Raw genomic sequence first — 21,176 nt, forward strand, 5'->3', positions numbered from 1 at the left:
GGGATTTGACCGTCACCCTTGATCTACTCTTATCTGACCGAACAGTGGGATTTGACCGTCACCCTTGAGCTACTCTTATCTGACCGAACAGTGGGATTTGACCGTCACTCTTGAGCTACTCTTATCTGACCGAACAGTGGGACTTGACCGTCACCCTTGAGCTACTTTTATCTGACCGAACAGTGGGACTTGACCGTCACCCTTGAGCTGCTCTTATCTGACCGAACAGTGGGATTTGACCGTCACCCTTGAGCTACTCCTATCTGACCGAACAGTGGGACTTGACCGTCACCCTTGAGCTGCTCTTATCTGACTGAGCAGTGGAACAATAACCCGCTAATCAATATACCATGTATGGTCTCAGAGTTTTAGAAAGTGAAACACTAATGAGAGAAGTGTTTTTTTAACCATAGACACGCCTTCTTTACAGGTCAGTTAACATTTTCATATAATAAAAACCTTAATGAAACTTAATTTACTGCGTTGAGTGTAACTCATGAAAAGACACGTTCTACAACGTAGCCATGATATTTCAGAATACATAAAAGGCTATATTTCCAGGTAACAATGTTACAATTCCATTGACTAATGGATCAACTTACCTCAATAAGCTTAGGAGAGGAAGCAGTCCAGTCATTAAAGTTGGTATCACCCAGATAATAGTACTTTGCAGCTGAAATCACTGTTACTAGGTCGTCATCATACTTAAAGTGAGGTTTTAATAGAAATTCTATAATATATCTGGAAGAATTTTGTTTCCGAACTTCTTCCAAGAGACCTGAATGGAAAAAGGAAATAAAGTACAGCTTTAAGTTGCATTATCTTATACATTATCTTATTAATACTTCGTTGCATTAATATCAAACTGTCTACCCAGCACGGCAGTAGAAGCAGAACTGGGGTATTTTCAGATCAAACTGATTTTCTCTGATAGAAACACCCCGCGAATAACAGCAGGTTCGGATCAGTAAGCGATTTAACATGAACTTCTCGAGTGAGAGTATTCGACTGAGTTTTTGGAGTTAGTGTGGAAACAGTGGAAATATGAGAATCTGAACACTTTGAATAAAAGGAACAACATTTTCGTTTATTACAATACAAAAAACGCTGAAAATAGAGCGTGTACCCACCCACGTGCGACGACGGACAGTCCGCACTCCGAGTTATGCGACTGTTAGCACTGAAGTTGTCCATCACGCGAGACAGGTCACCTCAATACTAAAATATTGAGCTAACTTTGCAAAGGTCTTCGTTCTGTAAAACTTGGAGAGAAAATCGATCCAAGAAAAAGTGCCTGGATTTTAAACAACAACTTTCTTTCTTTGTCTAGAATCACATTGTGACTGTTTTCTGACAACATTGGTCATCTATCAGATTCAATAGACGTCATACTTCGGCCAGTAAAAGATATTCCACATCTAACTGAAGCAACCCAAGCTCAAGATATATTGAAATATTCCTGCAGGCAGAAGACGTCATTTAACTAAATAATAACTGGTTAAGGCGAGTAGAATCTATATAAATATAATAGTACTGTCTGTTATACGTCCATATAACTACTTCGCCGGGTGTGGATGGATCCTTACTAAAATTGGTATGGAGGTTAATTAGGTCCATGCGGAGTTACATACACATTTTCAGTTTTGCGTTTTTGGGTGTTTATGGACGTTTTTGAGTTGTTTACTCCTAACTCGCTCCCTGTAGATGGATCTTCAATAAATTTGGTATGGAGGTTTATTGGGTCCATGCGGGGTTACATACACATTTTCAGTTTTGCGTTTTACAGTTTTTATGAGCGTTTTGCATTTTTTTTTTTTTACAATGACATATAAGAAAAGCAACTTTTCATTTCCTAGGATAACCTTTAATTAATCATGAATTAACATAACTTCCAGCTATTGGGGTACGGGTACTCCAGCTATTGGGGGACGGGTACTCCAGCTATTGGGGACGGATACTCCAGCTAGTAAGTCATCATTACAGTGCGAAAACCAAACAAGCGATAATTGGAAAACAAATTATAAAGGATAGATAATATGATATGTCTGCATACCACATGTTATCCAAATTACGTTGTAATAACTAATACAACCTTAGAAGCATAATAATAGTGTGTACGTATAATCTAATTGTTACGATTCGTCACTTGGTGTTCCTTCAAGCTCAATTCTTTTTTTCACCATTTGTAAGGTACTTTTTATAATAATAATTCCCTTTCAATAATTCATTACGTTTTTTCAACTATTTTTAAACTACTTCTATAAATAACAATCTAATCTGAATAGCTTATTCGTAGAATCAGACTTATCATTGCTAATTTCAACAATGTTTAAAGTATTTCTAAATACAATAATGTAATTCGAATAAATTGTTTCTAGAAACTGACCTATCAATATTGTTTTCAGACATTTTAAGCTCGTTATAAAAACAATAATATAATACGATACGCTTACTGTAATATTTCAGTGAACCTTCATTCCCCGTAACGCTAGATATTAGAGGAACTTTGTGTGCACGGCCCTGTTCGTAAGCTTCTTTAGGATGATGTACGAGGAAGGCCTCGTCAGCGTTCTTTTCAATGGTTGGGAGGAAAGTTACCTGTTGGAAATAAATATCTCTCAATCCCACAAACAAACAAAGTTTATTCATTTTTCACAGAGATATATGATCTTTAGACAAACTTTTAAAAGTAAAATGCATAATGTGCAAACTAAAAACGAATTCAATAAGCAATAATAGAGCAATGTTTCTTATATTTAAATAAAATACAATAACCGTTGTGGTTTTTAACCAAATCTCTGGAAATATTAATTTCGCTGTTGTTTTTTTATCTTTTAAAGTATTATAGAATCCACCTATGAACCCAACACACAACAATAGAACAAATCTGGTTTGGTTGTTGTTAAGCACAAAGCTAAACAATGGACCATTTGACTCTGCACAATACTGCTATCGAAACCCAATTTTTAGCGCAGTAAGTTTTCAGACTTACTGCTGACCCATTGGTTTTCATTACTAAATAATTATTACATTTGAGTTCTGAGCTATGTAGCTAGTTATTACTAATTATCCAAGGAAATCGAGCAAGGTTCAGCTTTTCTTACGTTCTGGATCTGAACTTGGCTTGTTACCAGCTGCTGAGCTGTCTTGTCCTGTAAACAATCCACCATCATTTGATTATCATCCACTGGACACTGAAAATAACGAGCTACCTTCACTGCATACTCTCGAGAACCGTTAATCAATGCCCAAGGTGCGAACCCTGATCCACTCGATGTTATAGCTCTGTGAAAATAACCTATTTGAAAAAAATGAGGAAAAAGAAATGATGCTGAACCAAATGGTGAAGAAATTACATTAATATCTAATCCTAAACAAGTAAGAAATATCATATTCATAAATGAATGAATTACGCTAATATCTGATCCTAAAGAAGTAATAAATACCATATTTATGAAGGAATTACTCTAATATCTAATCCCAAAGAAGCAATAAATACCATATTTATGAAGGAATTACGCAAATATCTAATCCTAAATAAGTAAGAAATACCATATTTATGAGAGAAGTACACTAATATCTAATCCTAAACAAGTAAGAAATATCATATTTATGAAGGAATTACACTAATATCTAATCCTAAAGAAGTATGAAGTATTATATTTATGAAAGAATTACACTAATATCTAATCCTAAACAAGTAATAAATATTATATTTACTATCTCTAATTAGACACATATTTGTTTTGTAATTAATTTTATAAAATTAATAAAACAAGCTGACGTTTTCGATCAAACCGAAACCAAATTTCGAAGTGAGAAACGAGGGAACCTGAACAATCAATAAATAAAAATGTTATTCTCATCGTGATTTTATATACATGAACAACAAGTGTGTCTTTTGATCTGATTATCTATCTGTTGTTATTATTACAATACTATTCAGCTTTAGACAGGTAATTAGTTTCATATTTACATTTATATGTATTTATATTACAAAATACCTTACTGTAATGTACTAATGAGTTTATACGTATATGTATATTTACATTTATATGTATATATATTACAAAATACCTTACTGTAATGTACTAATGAGTTTATACGTATATGTATATTTACATTTATATGTATATATATTACAAAATACCTTACTGTAATGTACTAATGAGTTTATACGTATATGTATATTTACATTTATATGTATTTATATTACAAAATACCTTACTGTAATGTACTAATGAGTTTATACGTATATGTATTTACTTGTATTTACTGTTCCAATACGGCATGTACTAAGAAGATTGCTCCAGATTTCCACGCAAAGAATAACGAGTGTAATGCTGATAGACTAAAGAGAAGGCAACTAATCAACAGCCCTCACCGCCTACTCTAGGGCTATTCATATCTGGTCAAACATTGGGATTGGACTGTCACTCTTGTAGCTCACCCCTGATTCCAAAGTGCGGAGCTAAGTGTTGTGGCAACGGGGCACAAACCACGTATTCTTTGATTCACAATTCGGGTACTTTAACCACTTAGCCACACCCACGTAGTACGAAAATTAACAATTTTTTCTGTGTTTTTATATTCTTATTCACTCACATGCATCTCAGTTTGGTTGTTTTTAATTAAGTCTTGATTAATATTATTGGTTCTTAAATGCTCGAATGTCTGAGATTCTAGAAATAATTACGGCATAAACAGAACAATTTAGGGATTTTATTATGGTATATAACATTTTAATACATAAACGGCACATACTGTTTATGGGTCATTCATACCACTGATACCTATTTTATCTTAAACTAACACATTTACATACAATTTCAAATAATGCTTTTGTTCCTGGTTTCTATCTCAAATACCTTGTCCAGGTATAATCTTTCCTACCTTTTGTTAATTCTGAGACCATGTGAAACGACACTGAAGCTGCGCCAGCATCATGACCGTAAATGGTGACTTTGTTGGGGTCTCCACCGAACTTGGCGATATTTTCTTTTACCCATTTTAAAGCTAAAAATTGATCCTTAAGTCCGTTATTTCCAGGAGCTTCGTCATCGTCGGTGCTGAGAAATCCTGGAAAATGAACAGCATTTAATATTTCCCGTCTTGTATGCACTAAACATAAGAGAACAAACTGGAATGTACCCGAAATTATATAACATATTTGTTTTCATGTTAAAAAATAAAAGGTTTAAATAAACAACCTACTGATGAACTTAGCTACCAAAGCTTCAAGTTTTGATGCAGGAAGCTGAAGAACGAAATATACCCAAACGCTTCGATTTGGTTATTTAGTTAATAATCATAAGCAACGTTATGTACATTTGAAATAAATATTTCACGGGTTTGTAACAATCACGTGATATAAAAATATTTGAAAAACAGCAACAGTGTAATGTATACGTCACTATTGTGTAACCAATTAACAATGTCTACTACTAAACTGGCGTTAAATGAAAAAAAATGTCGAAATACTTTGGCCTTGTTTCTATGACGACGAAAATATAATCATTTAGGAGAATATTCTTTTCACGTGCAGGAGAATTTGCTGTTGAAAAGTCACTCGAGGGCTATCTGCACTAATTTTTATTTAATAGACTAGAGAGAAGACGGCTAGTCAATAACACCCACCGTCAACTCTTTTACCAACGAATAGTGGGATTGACCGTCACGCTATAACATTCTCACGGCTGAAAGGGCGAGGATGTTCGGTGAAGGGATTCGAACTTGGGACCCACAGATTGCGAGCCAAGTGTCCTAATCAGCAGGTCATTGTTCTATTAGTTTTATGTTGTTGTTATTTTCTGAGTGCAAAGCTATTCAATAGGCTAGCAGTACTCTGTCCACCGCCATGAATCGAATCACAGATTTTAGTACTGTAAACTTACAACTGGTGGACGTGTTAGAGAAATCCTAGATTTATTATGGAGAATATTCTTTAATTTAGAATAAATGTCTTCTTACAACGTGCGACATTAGAAGAAGAATGCTAAGAAAAGTGTAAACGCAAGAACCGAAATTTTCCTTTATGTAAAATTGGGAATTACATTCCACATAAGAGAGGAATACCCTTATACAGGGACAATCCTTTCAGTAAAAATGAGAATTCCTTTTACTTTTGCAGATAATTCTTGTAATGTTAGAGACAAGTTTTATCCACATAGAAAGATAATTCATCGACATAAAAAGAAAATCGCATCAGTATAGGAAGGTTTGTTTGTTTTGAATTTCGCGCAAAGCTGCACGAGGGCTATCTGCGCTAGCCGTCCCTAATTTAGCAGTGTAAGACTAGTGGGAAGGGAGCTAGTCATCACCACCCACCGCCAACTCTTGGGCTACTCTTTTACCAACGAATAGTGGGATTGACCGTCACATTATAACGCCCCAACGGCTGAAAGGGCGAGCATGTTTGGTGTGACGGGGATTCGAACCCGCGACCCTCAGATTGCGAGTCGAGCGCCCTAACCACCTGGCCATGCCAGGCCCATATAGGAAGGAAATCCAGTCAATATAGGAGAGGAATCCATTTAATATAGTAGGAAAAAATCCCGTTAATATGGGATACGATCTCTACGATAACATATTATTTGAAAATTAGACTAAAAGTCATTATTTATAAACATTTTCTACTACTTCCCAATAAAATAATTGATGGTAATATTTTGAATTATTTTAAATTTGTTTGAGAATGTTCAAAACACATATCGAAGTGTACAAGATACACACAATACTCCAGAATACACCCAAATAATTCTTTAAAACAAGAAACCCAACCTGAACTTTGAACTTAAAGTAAACGATAATTTCCTAACACATAAGGTTACCAAATAGCAGTAACTGTCAAATATTAAACTTAGTCAAAAGGACACTTTTTTAGTTTAAAGCAAAACCTGAGTATTAGCTGGCTTAACAACAATCAAAAACTTTTAAGTGACAAAACATGGTAACATATACAAATCCCTGGTACTTACCTAAAATTCCCAACCTGTAATTAACGACCACTAGCACCATTGATTTGTCCAAAAGAAATTGGGGCCCAACCTCATCTTTGCCCCCATTTTGAAATTCTCCCCCGTGGACGTACACAAGAACAGGAATACTCTTGGTGTTTGAGTTAAGGTTTGCTGGATCCTATGATAAAAATATATATTATTCATAATTAATAATAATAGATATAATTCGGTATTTGAATAATAAACCAAAGAACCGTTCAATATCACAGTAATAACATAGCAACTTTTTTCTTAATAAGATTGGGCGTGGTCTAATGGTTGATGTGCCGAAATGTTAATGGTAGGGTCCAGGGACTGCAAAAAATTGCCCTCTGCACTTTGGGGCCATGAATTCATTATAGGAGGGACAGTAAAATCTCAATATTCGTTTAGAGTATCCCAAAAGTTAAAGAAGGATGCTGTTGACTAGCTGTCTTTCCTTTTGTTCAAAATTAGGGAATGCTAGCGTAAGCACCCCTTTTCTAGCATTGTGCAAATATCCGAAAAACAAAAATTCTTAATATATTTTCCTAACATTACAATTTCCCTTTGCACGAATAGCAACTTTAGTGGCCTCTGCTTAATTAATACAATCAATATTTCAAACTTCTACTGAAGCGCTTAACTTGCACAGATATATTAATAATCAATGTAAAGCGTTGGTCCATGTTCAAAGAAATAACAAATGAAAAATTATGAAGTTAAAAATGTAATACGTCTACTGTAAAGGTTATGGCTTGTTTGTACGAATATTCGCGCATGTCCACACAAGGGTATCTGCGATAGCTGCTGCTAATTTTGAATTTATAGAAAATAGGAGATGGATGCTAGTCAATTGGGCCCACCATTATCTTTAGAAATACTTTAATCCAATAAGGGTATTTGACTATCTCACTTACAAAACACTCATCGAACAAGGGGATTTGACTCACTTACAAAACATCCATCGAACAAGGAAATTTGACTATCTCACTTACAAAACATCCATCGAACAAAGAAATTTGACTATCTCACTTACAAAACATCCATCGAACAACGGGATTTGACTATCTCACTTACAAAACACCCATCGAACAAGGAGATTTGACTATCTCACTTACAAAACACCCATCGAACAAGGAGATTTGACTATCTCACTTACAAAACACCCATCGAACAAGGAGATTTGACTATCTCACTTACAAAACACCCATCGAACAAGGAGATTTGACTATCTCACTTACAAAACACCCATAGAACAAGGATATTTGACTATCTCACTTACAAAACACCCATCGAACAAGGAGATTTGACTATCTCACTTACAAAACACCCATCGAACAAGGAGATTTGACCATCTCACTTACAAATCGCCCATCGAACAAGATAAGAGATAAGCAGTGGAAGTGTTAAGAGATAAGCAATGAAAGTATTAAGGGATTCCACTTCTATACATTTTTCTTAGTCTTCATCAAGTTGACGCTATCGGTTGGTTAATTCTGTTCACTCACACACACACTGGTTGTTAAATATTTAAATTTCTCGAGTTTATCTTTTGTGTATGAATTGTTGGAAACGCATAATTACTTGATTGTTTGTAAATTAGAAACAAATATATATAGTGTGTTTTCCTTTAATACACACGTTCATTAGATAAACGTTATTATACGCATATTTAGTAATTTACAATATGAAACGTCTAATGCAACTGTTTATTTTAATTTAAAGACGCTTTAATTTACCTGGGAAGTGTAAACATTCAAGTACAGACAATCTTCTACTCCAGTGTAAGATCCTTTACTAACTGTATATTTCTGAATCTGAGGACAGAACATTTTATTGTCTGTAGTGTCTCTAACGCCTGACCAGAATTCCATTTCTTCTGGAGGCTAATAAAAAGAAAACAATAATTCGCTTTAAATTTCTAAGAAATCTGCAAAACATTTCAAATCACATAAAAGGCAGAATCATCTTTTCTTTAAAACACGAAACCTAACATTTAACTCACTGATCTTGGCTGGATATATTAATTAAACAATCATATTAATATTATTTTTAAATAATCACAAATTTATCATCTGCACCACAATCTATTTTATTTTATTATTATTATTAGTTTATTTATAATTTTTTTATTTTTTTTCGTATTTATATTTATCAGCGTGGCATCAACTAATAAAACTAAAACTTGAATACTGATGAGGCCCAATAAACTTAGTCAGTATTATATAATCCATTAGATTAATTCTATTCTATTCAAGATGAAATGTAAACATTACTATTTATAATAGTTTTACTGTTAATTTGTTTGTTCCTATATACATAATCCTGTTTTTTGCAATAATGTTTTTCTTGGTGAGCCAAACAATTTCACAAACTCAAACTTCATTTCATGGTGTTTGAATGTACTCAGATACTTTTAGTTAATCCACATTGTTATCGTAGGTTACACTGATACTACTCGCCATAGGTGCTCTAGTTACTGAGAGAACAAGCTGCATTCTACAGCTTCAAGACTTCAAAGAAGTTTGTCAATGTCTAGTAAATTAAATGTTGACATCATTCTAGGTACACGGCGTACAGAACGGTTAATTCACAAAAGTGGTTTTATCCTTCTTTTTTGACATTTGAAAAATTATTTCTTAATAAATTATGCGCTTGAACCCGCAACAGTAATCCTAGTAATATTTTTCTAAATTTAATATCTTGGTCCACATTAATCTCAGCCCTAAATTATTTTACTAATGTGTAAACATGTGGTGACACAGAGCGACTCTGGTTGGATAGTTAAGTACGTAATAAGTCAGAATGAAAATTCTTAAAAAACGGGTATCGCCTCATAATTGTTTTATGGGAGCTAGCTCTCAAGCCGCTTCAAGAGTTGTTATCAGGCTTAACGAACCACATTAACGTATAAATTACACTTGTCATAAGACATTAGTATTAAGCCTAATGTCTTTTGACAAGTATAATTATAATCATGCTTCACCACACATTCACTCCATAACATTAACTTACAGTTGTAATTATAAAAGTTTAAATGAAAAATAAATAGACTGCTTCGAGACTCGTGTTGATATTGTTGGAAAATAAAACATAATTGTTAAAAACATACTAGTAAAGTAAATAATACAGATTGTATATTGAGGGGAATCTGAGAAAAAAAGTGAATTAAAATACGCAGCATACACTGTATGAACACAACTTATCTATAATAGTAAAATTGTGACTTAAATATTTGTTTTATGACGTTCTGCAAATTTTGGATTAGGTATATAAATGTGGTGAAAACTCGTTTTCTATAAATTTTAATTTTGTTTAATATTAGCCACGTTTTAACTCTTAAATTACTTAGCTTTTTAGAAATCGTTAATAATGGATAGGTCTTCCATGGCACAGGTCTTTAACTCATCTCAGTACTCACTAATGGTTAGGTCTTCCACGGCACAGGTCTTTAACTCATCTCAATACTCACTAATGGTTAGGTCTTCCATTGCACAGGTCTTTAACTCATCTCAGTACTTACTAATAGTTAGGTCTTCCATGGCACAGGGTCTTTAACTCATCTCAGTACTCACTAATGGTTAGTTCTTCCACGGCACAGGTCTTCAACTCATCTCAATACTCACTAATGGTTAGGTCTTCCATGGCACTGGTCTTTAACTCATCTCAATACTCACTAATGGTTAGGTCTTCCATGGCACAGGTCTTTAACTCATCTCAATACTCACTAATGGTTAGGTCTTCCATGGCACAGGTCTTTAACTCATCTCAATACTCCTTAATGGTTAGGTCTTCCATGGCACAGGTCTGTAGCTCATATCAATACTCATTAATGGTTAGGTCTTCCATGGCACAGGTCTGTAGCTCATATCAATACTCATTAATGGTTAGATCTTCCATGGCACAGGTCTGTAGCTCATATCAATACTCACTAATGGTTAGGTCTTCCATGGCACAGGTCTGTAGCTCATATCAGTATCTCACTAATGGTTTGCGCATTCATGTCCTTCTATAGAATATTTGCTTAATTTTATTTGTATTTTAAAACCATTCTGTCTGTAAAATGATTAATTTATTCCTGGAAAACAGCTAAGCTTAACGGTTTGAAAATTAATCGTTACAATAAATTATAATGTACAACTTGTTTCATATGAAGGATATAGGTGCCAATACGACCTCTAATCTAAAAATTAAGTTATTTTGTTGAAAGTTGATCAGCCAGGTTGTAATGTTGTCGATACAATCAGATCGAGGTATATCGAATAATAACAACGCTGTAATTCTACAGAATTAAGAAAAATAGCTCAGGTAAGAAATAAAATATGGAAATTACCTTAAATCGAAGTTTGCCCACCGGCGGTTTAGCGTAAGGAATGCCAACGAAGGAATAGATGTCTCTGGAACTTAGAGATGCCCTTTTAACTTTCATTCCTCGAATTGTTCCCTTGCTAGTTTGAACAAGTTTTTCTTCCGCAGCACACAGTCGAGATAAAGGATAAAGGATCAAAAGAAAAACACCAGATAAAGAAATTGTACGCATTCTCAGACCTTCTAGAACGATCGGTCTCTCGTGACAAGTAATCTTCGGTGACTCTAAGGCTCCTTCTGTCTCAGAAATACCTCAACTTTATTTTCCTAAATAATGTTAGTTTTTCAACACTCTTGTGGCAGGGTGAACGTGTGTGTTTTTTATATATACTCTATCCTGGAAGTTGACTTCCGGTGAACATTGGACAAAGTTAAATATTGTCTAAACTAACGAGATAATACGCAATTGCTGGTTAAAAGGTTCTGAGGCAACGGAACTCAGACTACTCAAGAGGTCGTGACACTAACAGATAGGAAGGGTATCTAACAAGCATCGTCCAATCATCTGTCATTCCGCCTACATTCTCTTAGTGACTTTAGGAACGACGTTACTCGGGATACTCTGAAATATTTGCTAATGCAAGTTTTGTTAATACGTAGTGTTCTCCATAATATTTACTAAATTCAGTGCATAAAGCAAATAATAAAATGTGTCACTAAATCATTAACATGACGATAAGAATCTTAGGAATATCTCGCAACGTGATAAGTAACCAATTTTCACTGTACGTCACTACATATAGTAAAGAAGGTATAAATATAGGTGGAATCCTGTATTTATTGTGGATATTACACCGTTTCGTTTTCTAACTATTCTGGTATAGTCTACCAATATCAAATTATTTCTTGTTCTTAAGTTATTCAATCTCTATTTTCTGTCTGACATTCTAAGCTTAGTCCAACAACCAAAATATGGTTGCCTTACCCACGATCTTTATAAACTTGTAGTATCTACTGGCACTTCCAAGAAACATAACTCGTTAAAACCTTAGCGTTTGTTTTTCTTTCTATGTGATCCATCAACATTCTTTAATTTTACTGATTTTTTTAAATAATAAAATTAATTATCTATATAATGATGGTAACGAAATATGAACGAATAATTCGAATAGGTCAAAGAGATTTGTTTGTTTATATGTTAGCGCAAGCTACACAATGAGCCATCTGTGATATGCCCATCACAACTAACGAAACCTAAGTTGTATCATTACAAGCCCTCATACGTGCAGTTCAGTCATCGAGAACGGTTCGAAGGGAAGTTAAAGGCTGAACATACAACAAATATAAAAGTATATAGAAATTAAAAGATCGTTATTGTAATTGGTAACGATGATTTTTCACATTAACTTTTAACGGGCTTTGGTTACAAAAATGATAATGTTGTTGTTGTTTTCTTCTCGTTTTTCAATTATAATACTGAGTACTTTATTAAGAATACTGCTGGAAAAAAACACAATAATAAATTAGTCGTACGACGTTTATAGTTCTCATAATTTTGAAACAGTTCAGCGTCGGTCTGAAAAAAGCTTGATTTTTTCCTGATAACGGAAAAAGCCAGAAATACCAACACCATTGTTGCGAAGTGTTTGAGGCAGCCGCTTCGAAATATCTAATCACTAAACTCAGAGTTAAATTAGTAGTAGAGTAGATAAAATCTACGCCAATTAGCGAAGAAATATTGACGTCGGCTTGCATTGAAGTTCGTTCTATTTAGCAATTGGCTTTCAAGCAAAAATATTTTCGTAAACAAAAAAAAAGCAAAATGATTTCCTATTGTTATACATTCTTGGCACCTGACTGCAAAAACAAAACAAGTAACGGCTAAAATTGGTCGAAATATCTGGAACTTGTATGAGGGACAAACTGTATCCTATTAAGAAGATGTGTAGATTTATTTATTTATTTTCATTATAAGTAAACGTTATTTTCTGGCTTCAAACCATTATTATTATTCTGATTATACAAGCCAGTGGCTGCGGTGTGTATATAGTGTTGATAAGGCTGACTTCACTGTAGAATTGCGTAAGCCTAAATGATTGAGCAAACTCAAATGACTTAGGTCCTATTTCTCCCCCAAAGAGAATCAGAATATATACATAGTTGAAAAGTTTTACGTTGTCCAAATGTTGCGCTTGTCCCTAAGCCCTGTAGTTTTTTTTACTAACGAAACCTTGTCGAAACGTTGTACATTTGCTGTCATGTTAAACTTATATTAAAGTTTTTCTTCATTACCCATTTAAGCCGTCTCCAGCCATTATTAGTCTCAAAGTGGGTTCCTCGTCATCGAAATTGTTCTTATTGACTCTATGGGTAGTGATGTACGCGTATTATCTGTAAAGTTAACTTCTAAAGTAAAATTAAATATTTTCTATTATTTACTGTACAAGAATATTCTAAACATTGATCTCATTTAAAGATTTTAATGTTGTTCGTTGTGTTGGAATATTCTAAACACTGAATTGTTTTAAAGATTTTGATGTTGTTCGTTGTGTTGGAATATTCTAAACACTACTTTATTTAAGAGATTTTGATGTTGTTCGTTGTGTTGGAATATTCTGAACACTGAATTGTTTTAAAGATTTTGATGTTGTTCGTTGTGTTGGAATATTCTAAACACTGTTTTATTTTAAAGATTTTGATGTTATTCGTATTGTGTGGAAAATTCTAAACATTGATTTATTTTAAAGATTTGATGTTGTTCGTTGTGTTGGAAAATTCTAAACACTAATTTATTTAAGAGATTTTGATGTTGTTCGTTGTGTTGGAAGATTCTAAACACTGAATTGTTTCAAAGATTTTGATGTTGTTCGTTGTGTTGGAAAATTCTAAACACTGATTTGTTTTAACTCAGTTCGTAAAATTGTTCTGTGTATAGCTAAGTCGTAGCTGTTTCAATGTACCCAAAATGTAACTTTCGATAAAAAGAAAGATAAATATTTTACATGTTTTGATCTTAAGGTAAATACATGCATATATGAATAAGCATATATGAAGCTACTAGCGACGGTTGAATACTTAATGATATATATAATACAATAGCGTTTTGTTTCTTGGTCACGAGATAAAAATACAACCTTGTGTATCTGAGAATTTTGGGAAGTTTGGCGTTTTGCCCAACCTCAATATTGTTTAGTCACAAGATACGCGATAACACTAGTGTTTAATCTACAAAGTGATAGTTTTATACACACACACGTGTTCACCATTAACTGTACCGGAAATTGCTGAGTAAGTGATTTTGAAATAACTCGTAAAGTATTGTTTAGTTTGGGCTGTTTTTATAAAAATAATACCATTTCTTTAAATGGCTCTATGAATATGTTATGTATATATTGATTAACATTACGAAATAAATACGCGTATTAAGATAAGGCTTATATCGTATTTGAATTGTGTGTTTTATATTGAAATCTTATAAATATACAAAGCAAATATATTTCTTCTTTATAATTCTCTTTTCAAGATTCCTTAATAACTCAAACTGCATCCGTTCCGTATTTTCAGATAATTATTGCATGTAAGCTGTTTTCTTAAATTACCCGTGACTTGTTAAATTAGGATTTACTGGTAATAGAACAGGTGTGTCTTTTAAGAAAAAAATACCGTAGTCGATATTGAATATTTCTAGGCAGAAGAATAAAATATTGGAAGCGGAATGGCTGCACAACTGCTATCATTTATGGAATGTGGGGGCTAGTCCCTCTGTGTATTTGTATGTGTGGAGGGGAAATAACAAGTGTTTCGTTTCAAGAGCTCTTTGGTTGACACTGAGTTTGCGGTTTGTTAATGAATACGTTGTGTTGTTCAGTACGTGTGACATATTACTACGTGCAAATTAACACATCACGAAATACACATTTTTTCAGTACAGGTATTGTGGTTATCTGTAAATGGAGTTGAAAAACAAGTGTCAGTGTTTCAAAGAAATTTTGAGTACATTTCTTTATGTCCCACATTAAGAAAACTGTTGTGCAGTATGACAAAGGTCGATGTACTAGCGTTAATAAGGTTAGTACAGGGTGGGTGATTGTGGCATGTTAATAAACTGTGGTGCATTTTGGTACACCAGGTTAATATTGACTGTGGTTGTGGCATGTCAATAAACTGTTGGTGCAGTTTGGTACACCAGGTTAATATTGACTGTGGTTGTGGTATATTAATAAACTGTTGGTGCAGTTTGGTACACCAGGTTAATATTGACTGTGGTTGTGGCATGTTAATAAACTGTTGGTGCATTTTGGTACACCAGGTTAATATTGACTGTGGTTGTGGCATCTTAATAAACTGTTGGTGCAGTTTGGTACACCAGGTTAATATTGACTGTGGTTGTGGCATGTTAATAAACTGTTGGTGCATTTTGGTACCCCAGGTTAATATTGACTGTGGTTGTGGCATGTTAAAAAAAACGTTTAATTCTTGATACATAAAGTTACCACTGTCTGTAGGTGTGGCATGTTAAGAAAAATATTGCTGTTTGGTTTATATGATTACTGTGTTTCGTGTGCTTGGCATGTCAAGGAAAACACATTACGCTAACTGTGACGTGTTTTTCTTTCTTTATATTGATGATGAAAATAATATTTTGAAACTAGTAATAATCCTCTAGTATTACTAGTCCAGACATAACGAACCTTTACAACATGTAAATAATACAACGGACAAGAAGTTTCACTAATCAACATGTTTAATCTGGATATCACATTTGGTTTTCAATGAACCAGTTGACATACTCCAGCAAGCTTCGTTTAGCAAGAAACTTGAAAGAAAATGGAGAAATAACTTAAATATTACTATACAGTTTTGTTAATCATCCTTAAGTAATATCACAAAGAACACTTAAACCTGTTTAATAATGTTTACAATGGAAAATACTTCTGGATATACAGTTAAGAGAGTCTGCTTTCTAACTCAAATGAAGAGAACATTTTTTTAAGTTCGTTCTGAGAACAACGAGTATATAATAAATATTCTGAATAATAACAATAAGATATAGTACATGGTTCTTTTTGCAGTCAAACACTTTGGTCATTCGATATCTACGATGGTATATACACAGGTATAGAGAATAAGTGAGAAGATCAAAAGTTGATATATATTACTAGAAAATTGTGATAACACTCTAATGTAGAAAGTATGATAACTTCTCAACGTTTGTAAACTATTTTGTAATCCCGATAATTAGAAATGTGTTTTGGTAACATAGCAAAATAAAAAAATAGTTAAATCTTCTAAACCTCTGTTTTCATAATTTAGTGCCAATATCTTCAACTTCTTAAGTAAAATTATTTTCTGGCCAATTTATTGTTTAAAAGAGGATACTACGATTCCAGGACCATATGAAATTAATAATGAGTTTTTCAGTCTTCAATACGTAGCTCCAGTAACCAGAAAAATGTCACTGAACGATAGTAGTACCATTCAATGACTCATCTAGTTGTCGTACACTCATCAGGTGTTGCAACCATCTTAGTGTAAAACTAGCCTACATTCCATTTGTATTACAGTACATTTGTTTTCTTTTGTAAACAGATTTTTAAACCATGATTTTCAGGATTATGTTCATACTCCAGCTGAAAAACATGTTTTTGAACGTTCTTGTTCACAGAATTTGAAATAAAATTATTAACTTCGGTTCATTTGAAACGCACTAAACTTGCTGATCATACTCTCGAGAGAATAACCGAAAAGAATTTACATAGTTAAATACTTTGTTAGATTCAATCATTTTGGTTCAGAGATACCATCGTTCCTTTACAATTAAAAGAAAACAATCTAATAGAAAAACAACGTTACAATCAGAGGCGTCAGAAGCAAATTCACATTGGTAGGGCAGGAAGCCATAATCAAATAGATGTATTTCTTGAGTTCTTTACTAAGTTTATGGATAGACAGGAAGGCTACTACAACATAAAATTTGGTGTTACCTTTCTAAAAATATATATAATTTGCTTCTTACACAATAAGACATCATCTTATTTGCATGTGAAGAAGAATATATGACACTCTGGGATTGAAACAACTTAGTTTCACGTGAAGAAGAACCTATGACATTCTTTATGGGATAGAAACAACTTAGTTACACGTGAAGAAGAACCTATGACATTCTTTATGGGATAGAAACATCTTAGTTACACGTGAAGAAGAATCATATGGGATTGAAACAACTTAGTTACACGTGAAGAACAATCTATGACATTCTTTACGGGATTGATGCATTCATTACAAGACTTCTCAAATCAAAAAGTTTTCAAATCATCTGTACTGATGAAATATTACCTAAGCTTATTTATGTTCCTACACCCCCAATTTGTAGATCTTTAACATAACCTATCTAGAAATACATTAGACCTTGTGAAACGCTCTTTTCTCATTAATGAAAAATTCATGTATGGTTTGATATCTGTTCACATAGGTTCGAAATAGAACTTATCATCGTGGAGGGAAACATCAGGTCATAAATCCAGCACGTGCGTCGAAAACTAACAAGTTGGACTAAGTGTTGAAAGTGAATGAGTGCTAAGGTGGGGAATTATCTAAAACTGCCCAATAAAATATTTCAAAAACGTCAGCTATCAAAACATTCTCCAAGAAATTGACTAAGACTACAATAAGAAGAAAATGTACGTTTTCTACCTCACATCTAGTTCCTAGTTCTACTTACCCTGTAAACAAGTGTGATTATATATCATCAACAATGTAAGTTACAGATATATGTACATTCAAAAGAGTAAATATGTGCTTCCGTGTTTATGTCCAGATAGAGCTATGGACTCGAATGTCACCTCCATGTGTAAGTTACGTTTTTACTGACAAAGCTCTACATCGAATAAATACAAGTTTTCCTGACCTAATGGCCTCTATTCAGGCAGGCTAACCTTCTTGTAAGGGGTGCTATCAATTCCAACAATCAAACCTTTTGTTCCTATGTTAGAAGCATTTTCATATGGCAACAAATCACTTACGGAGTTAACAATGAATGTAGTATGAAAATACTACACCTAAGATATCCTTAGTGTTTAAATGCAACGCTAATGATTCATATGATGCGAATTTCTTTGATTGATACGATCAATGAGGTGATGAATGAAACACATATTACGTGAACGACTGGAAGTTAAAGTTTGCTCAGCCGATTACCTCGTCATATCAAACTTTTGAGCCATAACATTCTGGTTGATGAAAAAAGAAAATAACTACGTATAAGATATTGAAAAACGCGAAAAAATAACAACTGTTTCATGTCTACAATATGTTTATTGAATGACTTCATAATTGGTCGATCACTGGGTCAGTATATAGTTTATCTTGTGGGCTGCTTCAAACCCTTCTTTAGGTACATGAAAATGTAGGGTTTTTATTAAAAACCAAACTGTTACCCAACATTGTGCTCCCTTTTTGGCTTTCCTAAAACGTGTTCGTAACTAGGTATGGTGCCCGGAGTGGTGAAACCCTCAGCTATTTCAATAATTTTGTAAAATAAAAGTTTTAATAACAAAATCAAATACTAATCTTTAATTAAAATAAACCGGGCATGTAACTTCTAAGAATTACAGATTCATCTGAGTTTTCAGGTATCTAAATTATATATTTTCTTTAATACCTACACCCACGATAAGAGTGTTGTGATCTTCAGTTAATTTATGTAACGACAGATTGTTCAATCTACTTTATCGGATAAGAGTTCAGAGTTATATCTCCCAGTTTACTTTACATAGCTCTTCACAACAGAGTTGAGGGCGCTCGACTCGCAATCTGAGGGTCGCGGGTTCGAATCCCCGTCCCACTAAACATGCTCTCCCTTTCAGCCGTGGGGCGTTATAATGTGACGGTCCATCCCACTATTCGTTGGTAAACGAGTAGCCCAAGAAATGGCGGTGGGTGGTGATGACTAGCTGCCCTCCCTCTAGTTTTACACTGCTAAATTAGGGACGGCTAGCGCAGATAGCCCTCGTGTAGCTTTGCGCGAAATTCAAAACACCGAATAGTAGGATTTAACCATCAGTTTTATAACGCATCAACAGCCCTAACTTTGTCAGACCGAATAGTGGAACTACTTAACCGTCAGTTTTATAACGCATCAACAGCCCTAACTTTGTCAGACCGAATAGTGGAACTTAACGGTCAGTTTTGTGACGCATCCACAGCCTTAAAGTGCGGAGCACGATTTTTGTTTTCGCGAGAACGGGATGCGAACGATGGTATCTCACTTCCACAGTCCGGCACGCTAACCACTGGGCCACTTGCACCCCATGGAAAGCAAGAGCCTACGTTTGAAATTTTAAGTTGGTTTGTTAAAACTTGTGGGAGGAGTTGATATATATATACATACGTACAAGCTGTGCTCTTCACACGAACGGACTTAGCATATGAGTAAATATTATAAAGTTCATATTCCCGTCCAATAATCGAAACTCTAGTCTAATTATTTATCAGTAATTATCCAGTGAAAAGTTTGGAAGTTTTCATTCCAAGACTTTCCCTTCATATTTTTATTCTTGTCCTTTCTTCCTTCAATGTGAGCTTTTCGATAGCTGCAAAATATGTACCTCTCTTTCCTATTCGAAATAAGCTGAAACCCTGGAGAGTACGCTATATTACGCTGATAAGGCACGAGCATGGCGTAATCCCTGATTTTCTTCGGTTGGTGGCACTTTCAGAGCTTAAAAGCTACTCTTCTAAACAAACGTCTTTTTTGTTTTTTTTAAGAAAACCTTATATTTTTGGGTTTAATGGTATTCATGCAAGTCCCTGGACAATACGTTACTACAAAAGTTAGTGTCTTTTAGATGTATCATGGTTGCAAAAAGTGTTGCGAACCAAATAACAACGCAAGTTATTACTATAGTAGAATTCGCATAGAAATCTTATCATAACATCTTTATAGAATGTGTACGCATACAAGGAGAGAGATGCTAGGGGACTGTGAATATGTTGAGCTAAACACATACATATATAATATTTTGACATTCTCTATGCAATTCCCATACGTTCTCTGAGAGAAAAGTACTCATCTTGTAGTTTGTTCGAAAGGAAGGCTTCTCCTAACGTGATATTTAGTCGAAACTGTTGTTTCCCTGAAAGCCTATATATATATGCCTATGAATGTATGTGTATCGCACAAAAAAGTAGGTTTTCTGACTTATATTGTAATAAAAATACTGTGCTAAAACCGTTAAGATGAAATACGGGATGGGCTTATATAAATCTAAGCTTGTACGCCTAATGGCACTGTGATTCTGAATGACCCAATAAGGCAGCGTGTTTTTCTGGGATTTAATGATCGCTACATTTAAGTAAAATGCGATTGTTCAATGTGCAGATATGTCACCCAGTTACTCAAACGTGCTCTGTGGCTGATGATGTGTTACGAAGTAGTTGGCTTTGAACTAAATGTTATTTGTATATGACAGAAACATCAAGTAACCGAGTACTAGAAAGTTTTAAATTATCGGTCGTTTTTCGAAATAATTTATGTGATTCCTACAATAAAGTAGTGACGTTCCTTTTCTCGTTTTATTTTCAATGAGAAAAAATACAAATAAAAAAGTGTAAATAAGAGGATTAATTTTGAATTGTTAAGCACAAAGCTGAGCAGTTGGCTACCCGTGTTGTGACCACGGTAAGGATCAAACTCCGAACGTTAGGGTATAAATACAGGGGCATAAATAAAAGACAGGCACTGAATAATGTTTAGAATCAGTTTGACGTGCTATAACGTTCAATGCCGCGTGTAAAAAATAATAAAATAACAGAACAGTGTTTTAAAATAAAGGTTCTGATCAAATCAGGGATCATGTTGCGTTTCTTTTTTTTTTTTTTTTTATTTTT

The 21,176-nt window shown here is 34.0% G+C and overlaps 1 protein-coding gene across 2 annotated transcripts in view; it reads right to left on the reverse strand.

The window, feature by feature from the left end:
* The window catches only part of LOC106460098 (venom carboxylesterase-6-like), a 19,498-nt gene extending 7,828 nt beyond the window's left edge, over positions 1 to 11,670 (reverse strand). For both annotated transcript variants that reach the window (XM_022386721.1, XM_022386720.1), the window contains exons 1-7: positions 11,314 to 11,670; positions 8,720 to 8,866; positions 6,978 to 7,137; positions 4,894 to 5,079; positions 3,105 to 3,298; positions 2,454 to 2,598; positions 603 to 778 (exon numbers count right to left, since the gene is read on the reverse strand). In XM_022386721.1, coding sequence (XP_022242429.1) covers positions 603 to 778; positions 2,454 to 2,598; positions 3,105 to 3,298; positions 4,894 to 5,079; positions 6,978 to 7,137; positions 8,720 to 8,866; positions 11,314 to 11,520 — 1,215 coding nt within the window. In that variant the 5' untranslated portion in view covers positions 11,521 to 11,670. The remainder of the gene's footprint in view (positions 1 to 602; positions 779 to 2,453; positions 2,599 to 3,104; positions 3,299 to 4,893; positions 5,080 to 6,977; positions 7,138 to 8,719; positions 8,867 to 11,313) is intronic.
* Between the last annotated feature and the right edge of the window lie 9,506 nt (positions 11,671 to 21,176).

The sequence above is a fragment of the Limulus polyphemus genome, unplaced genomic scaffold (assembly GCF_000517525.1).
Source record: "Limulus polyphemus unplaced genomic scaffold, Limulus_polyphemus-2.1.2 Scaffold708, whole genome shotgun sequence".
NCBI lineage: Eukaryota > Metazoa > Arthropoda > Merostomata > Xiphosura > Limulidae > Limulus > Limulus polyphemus.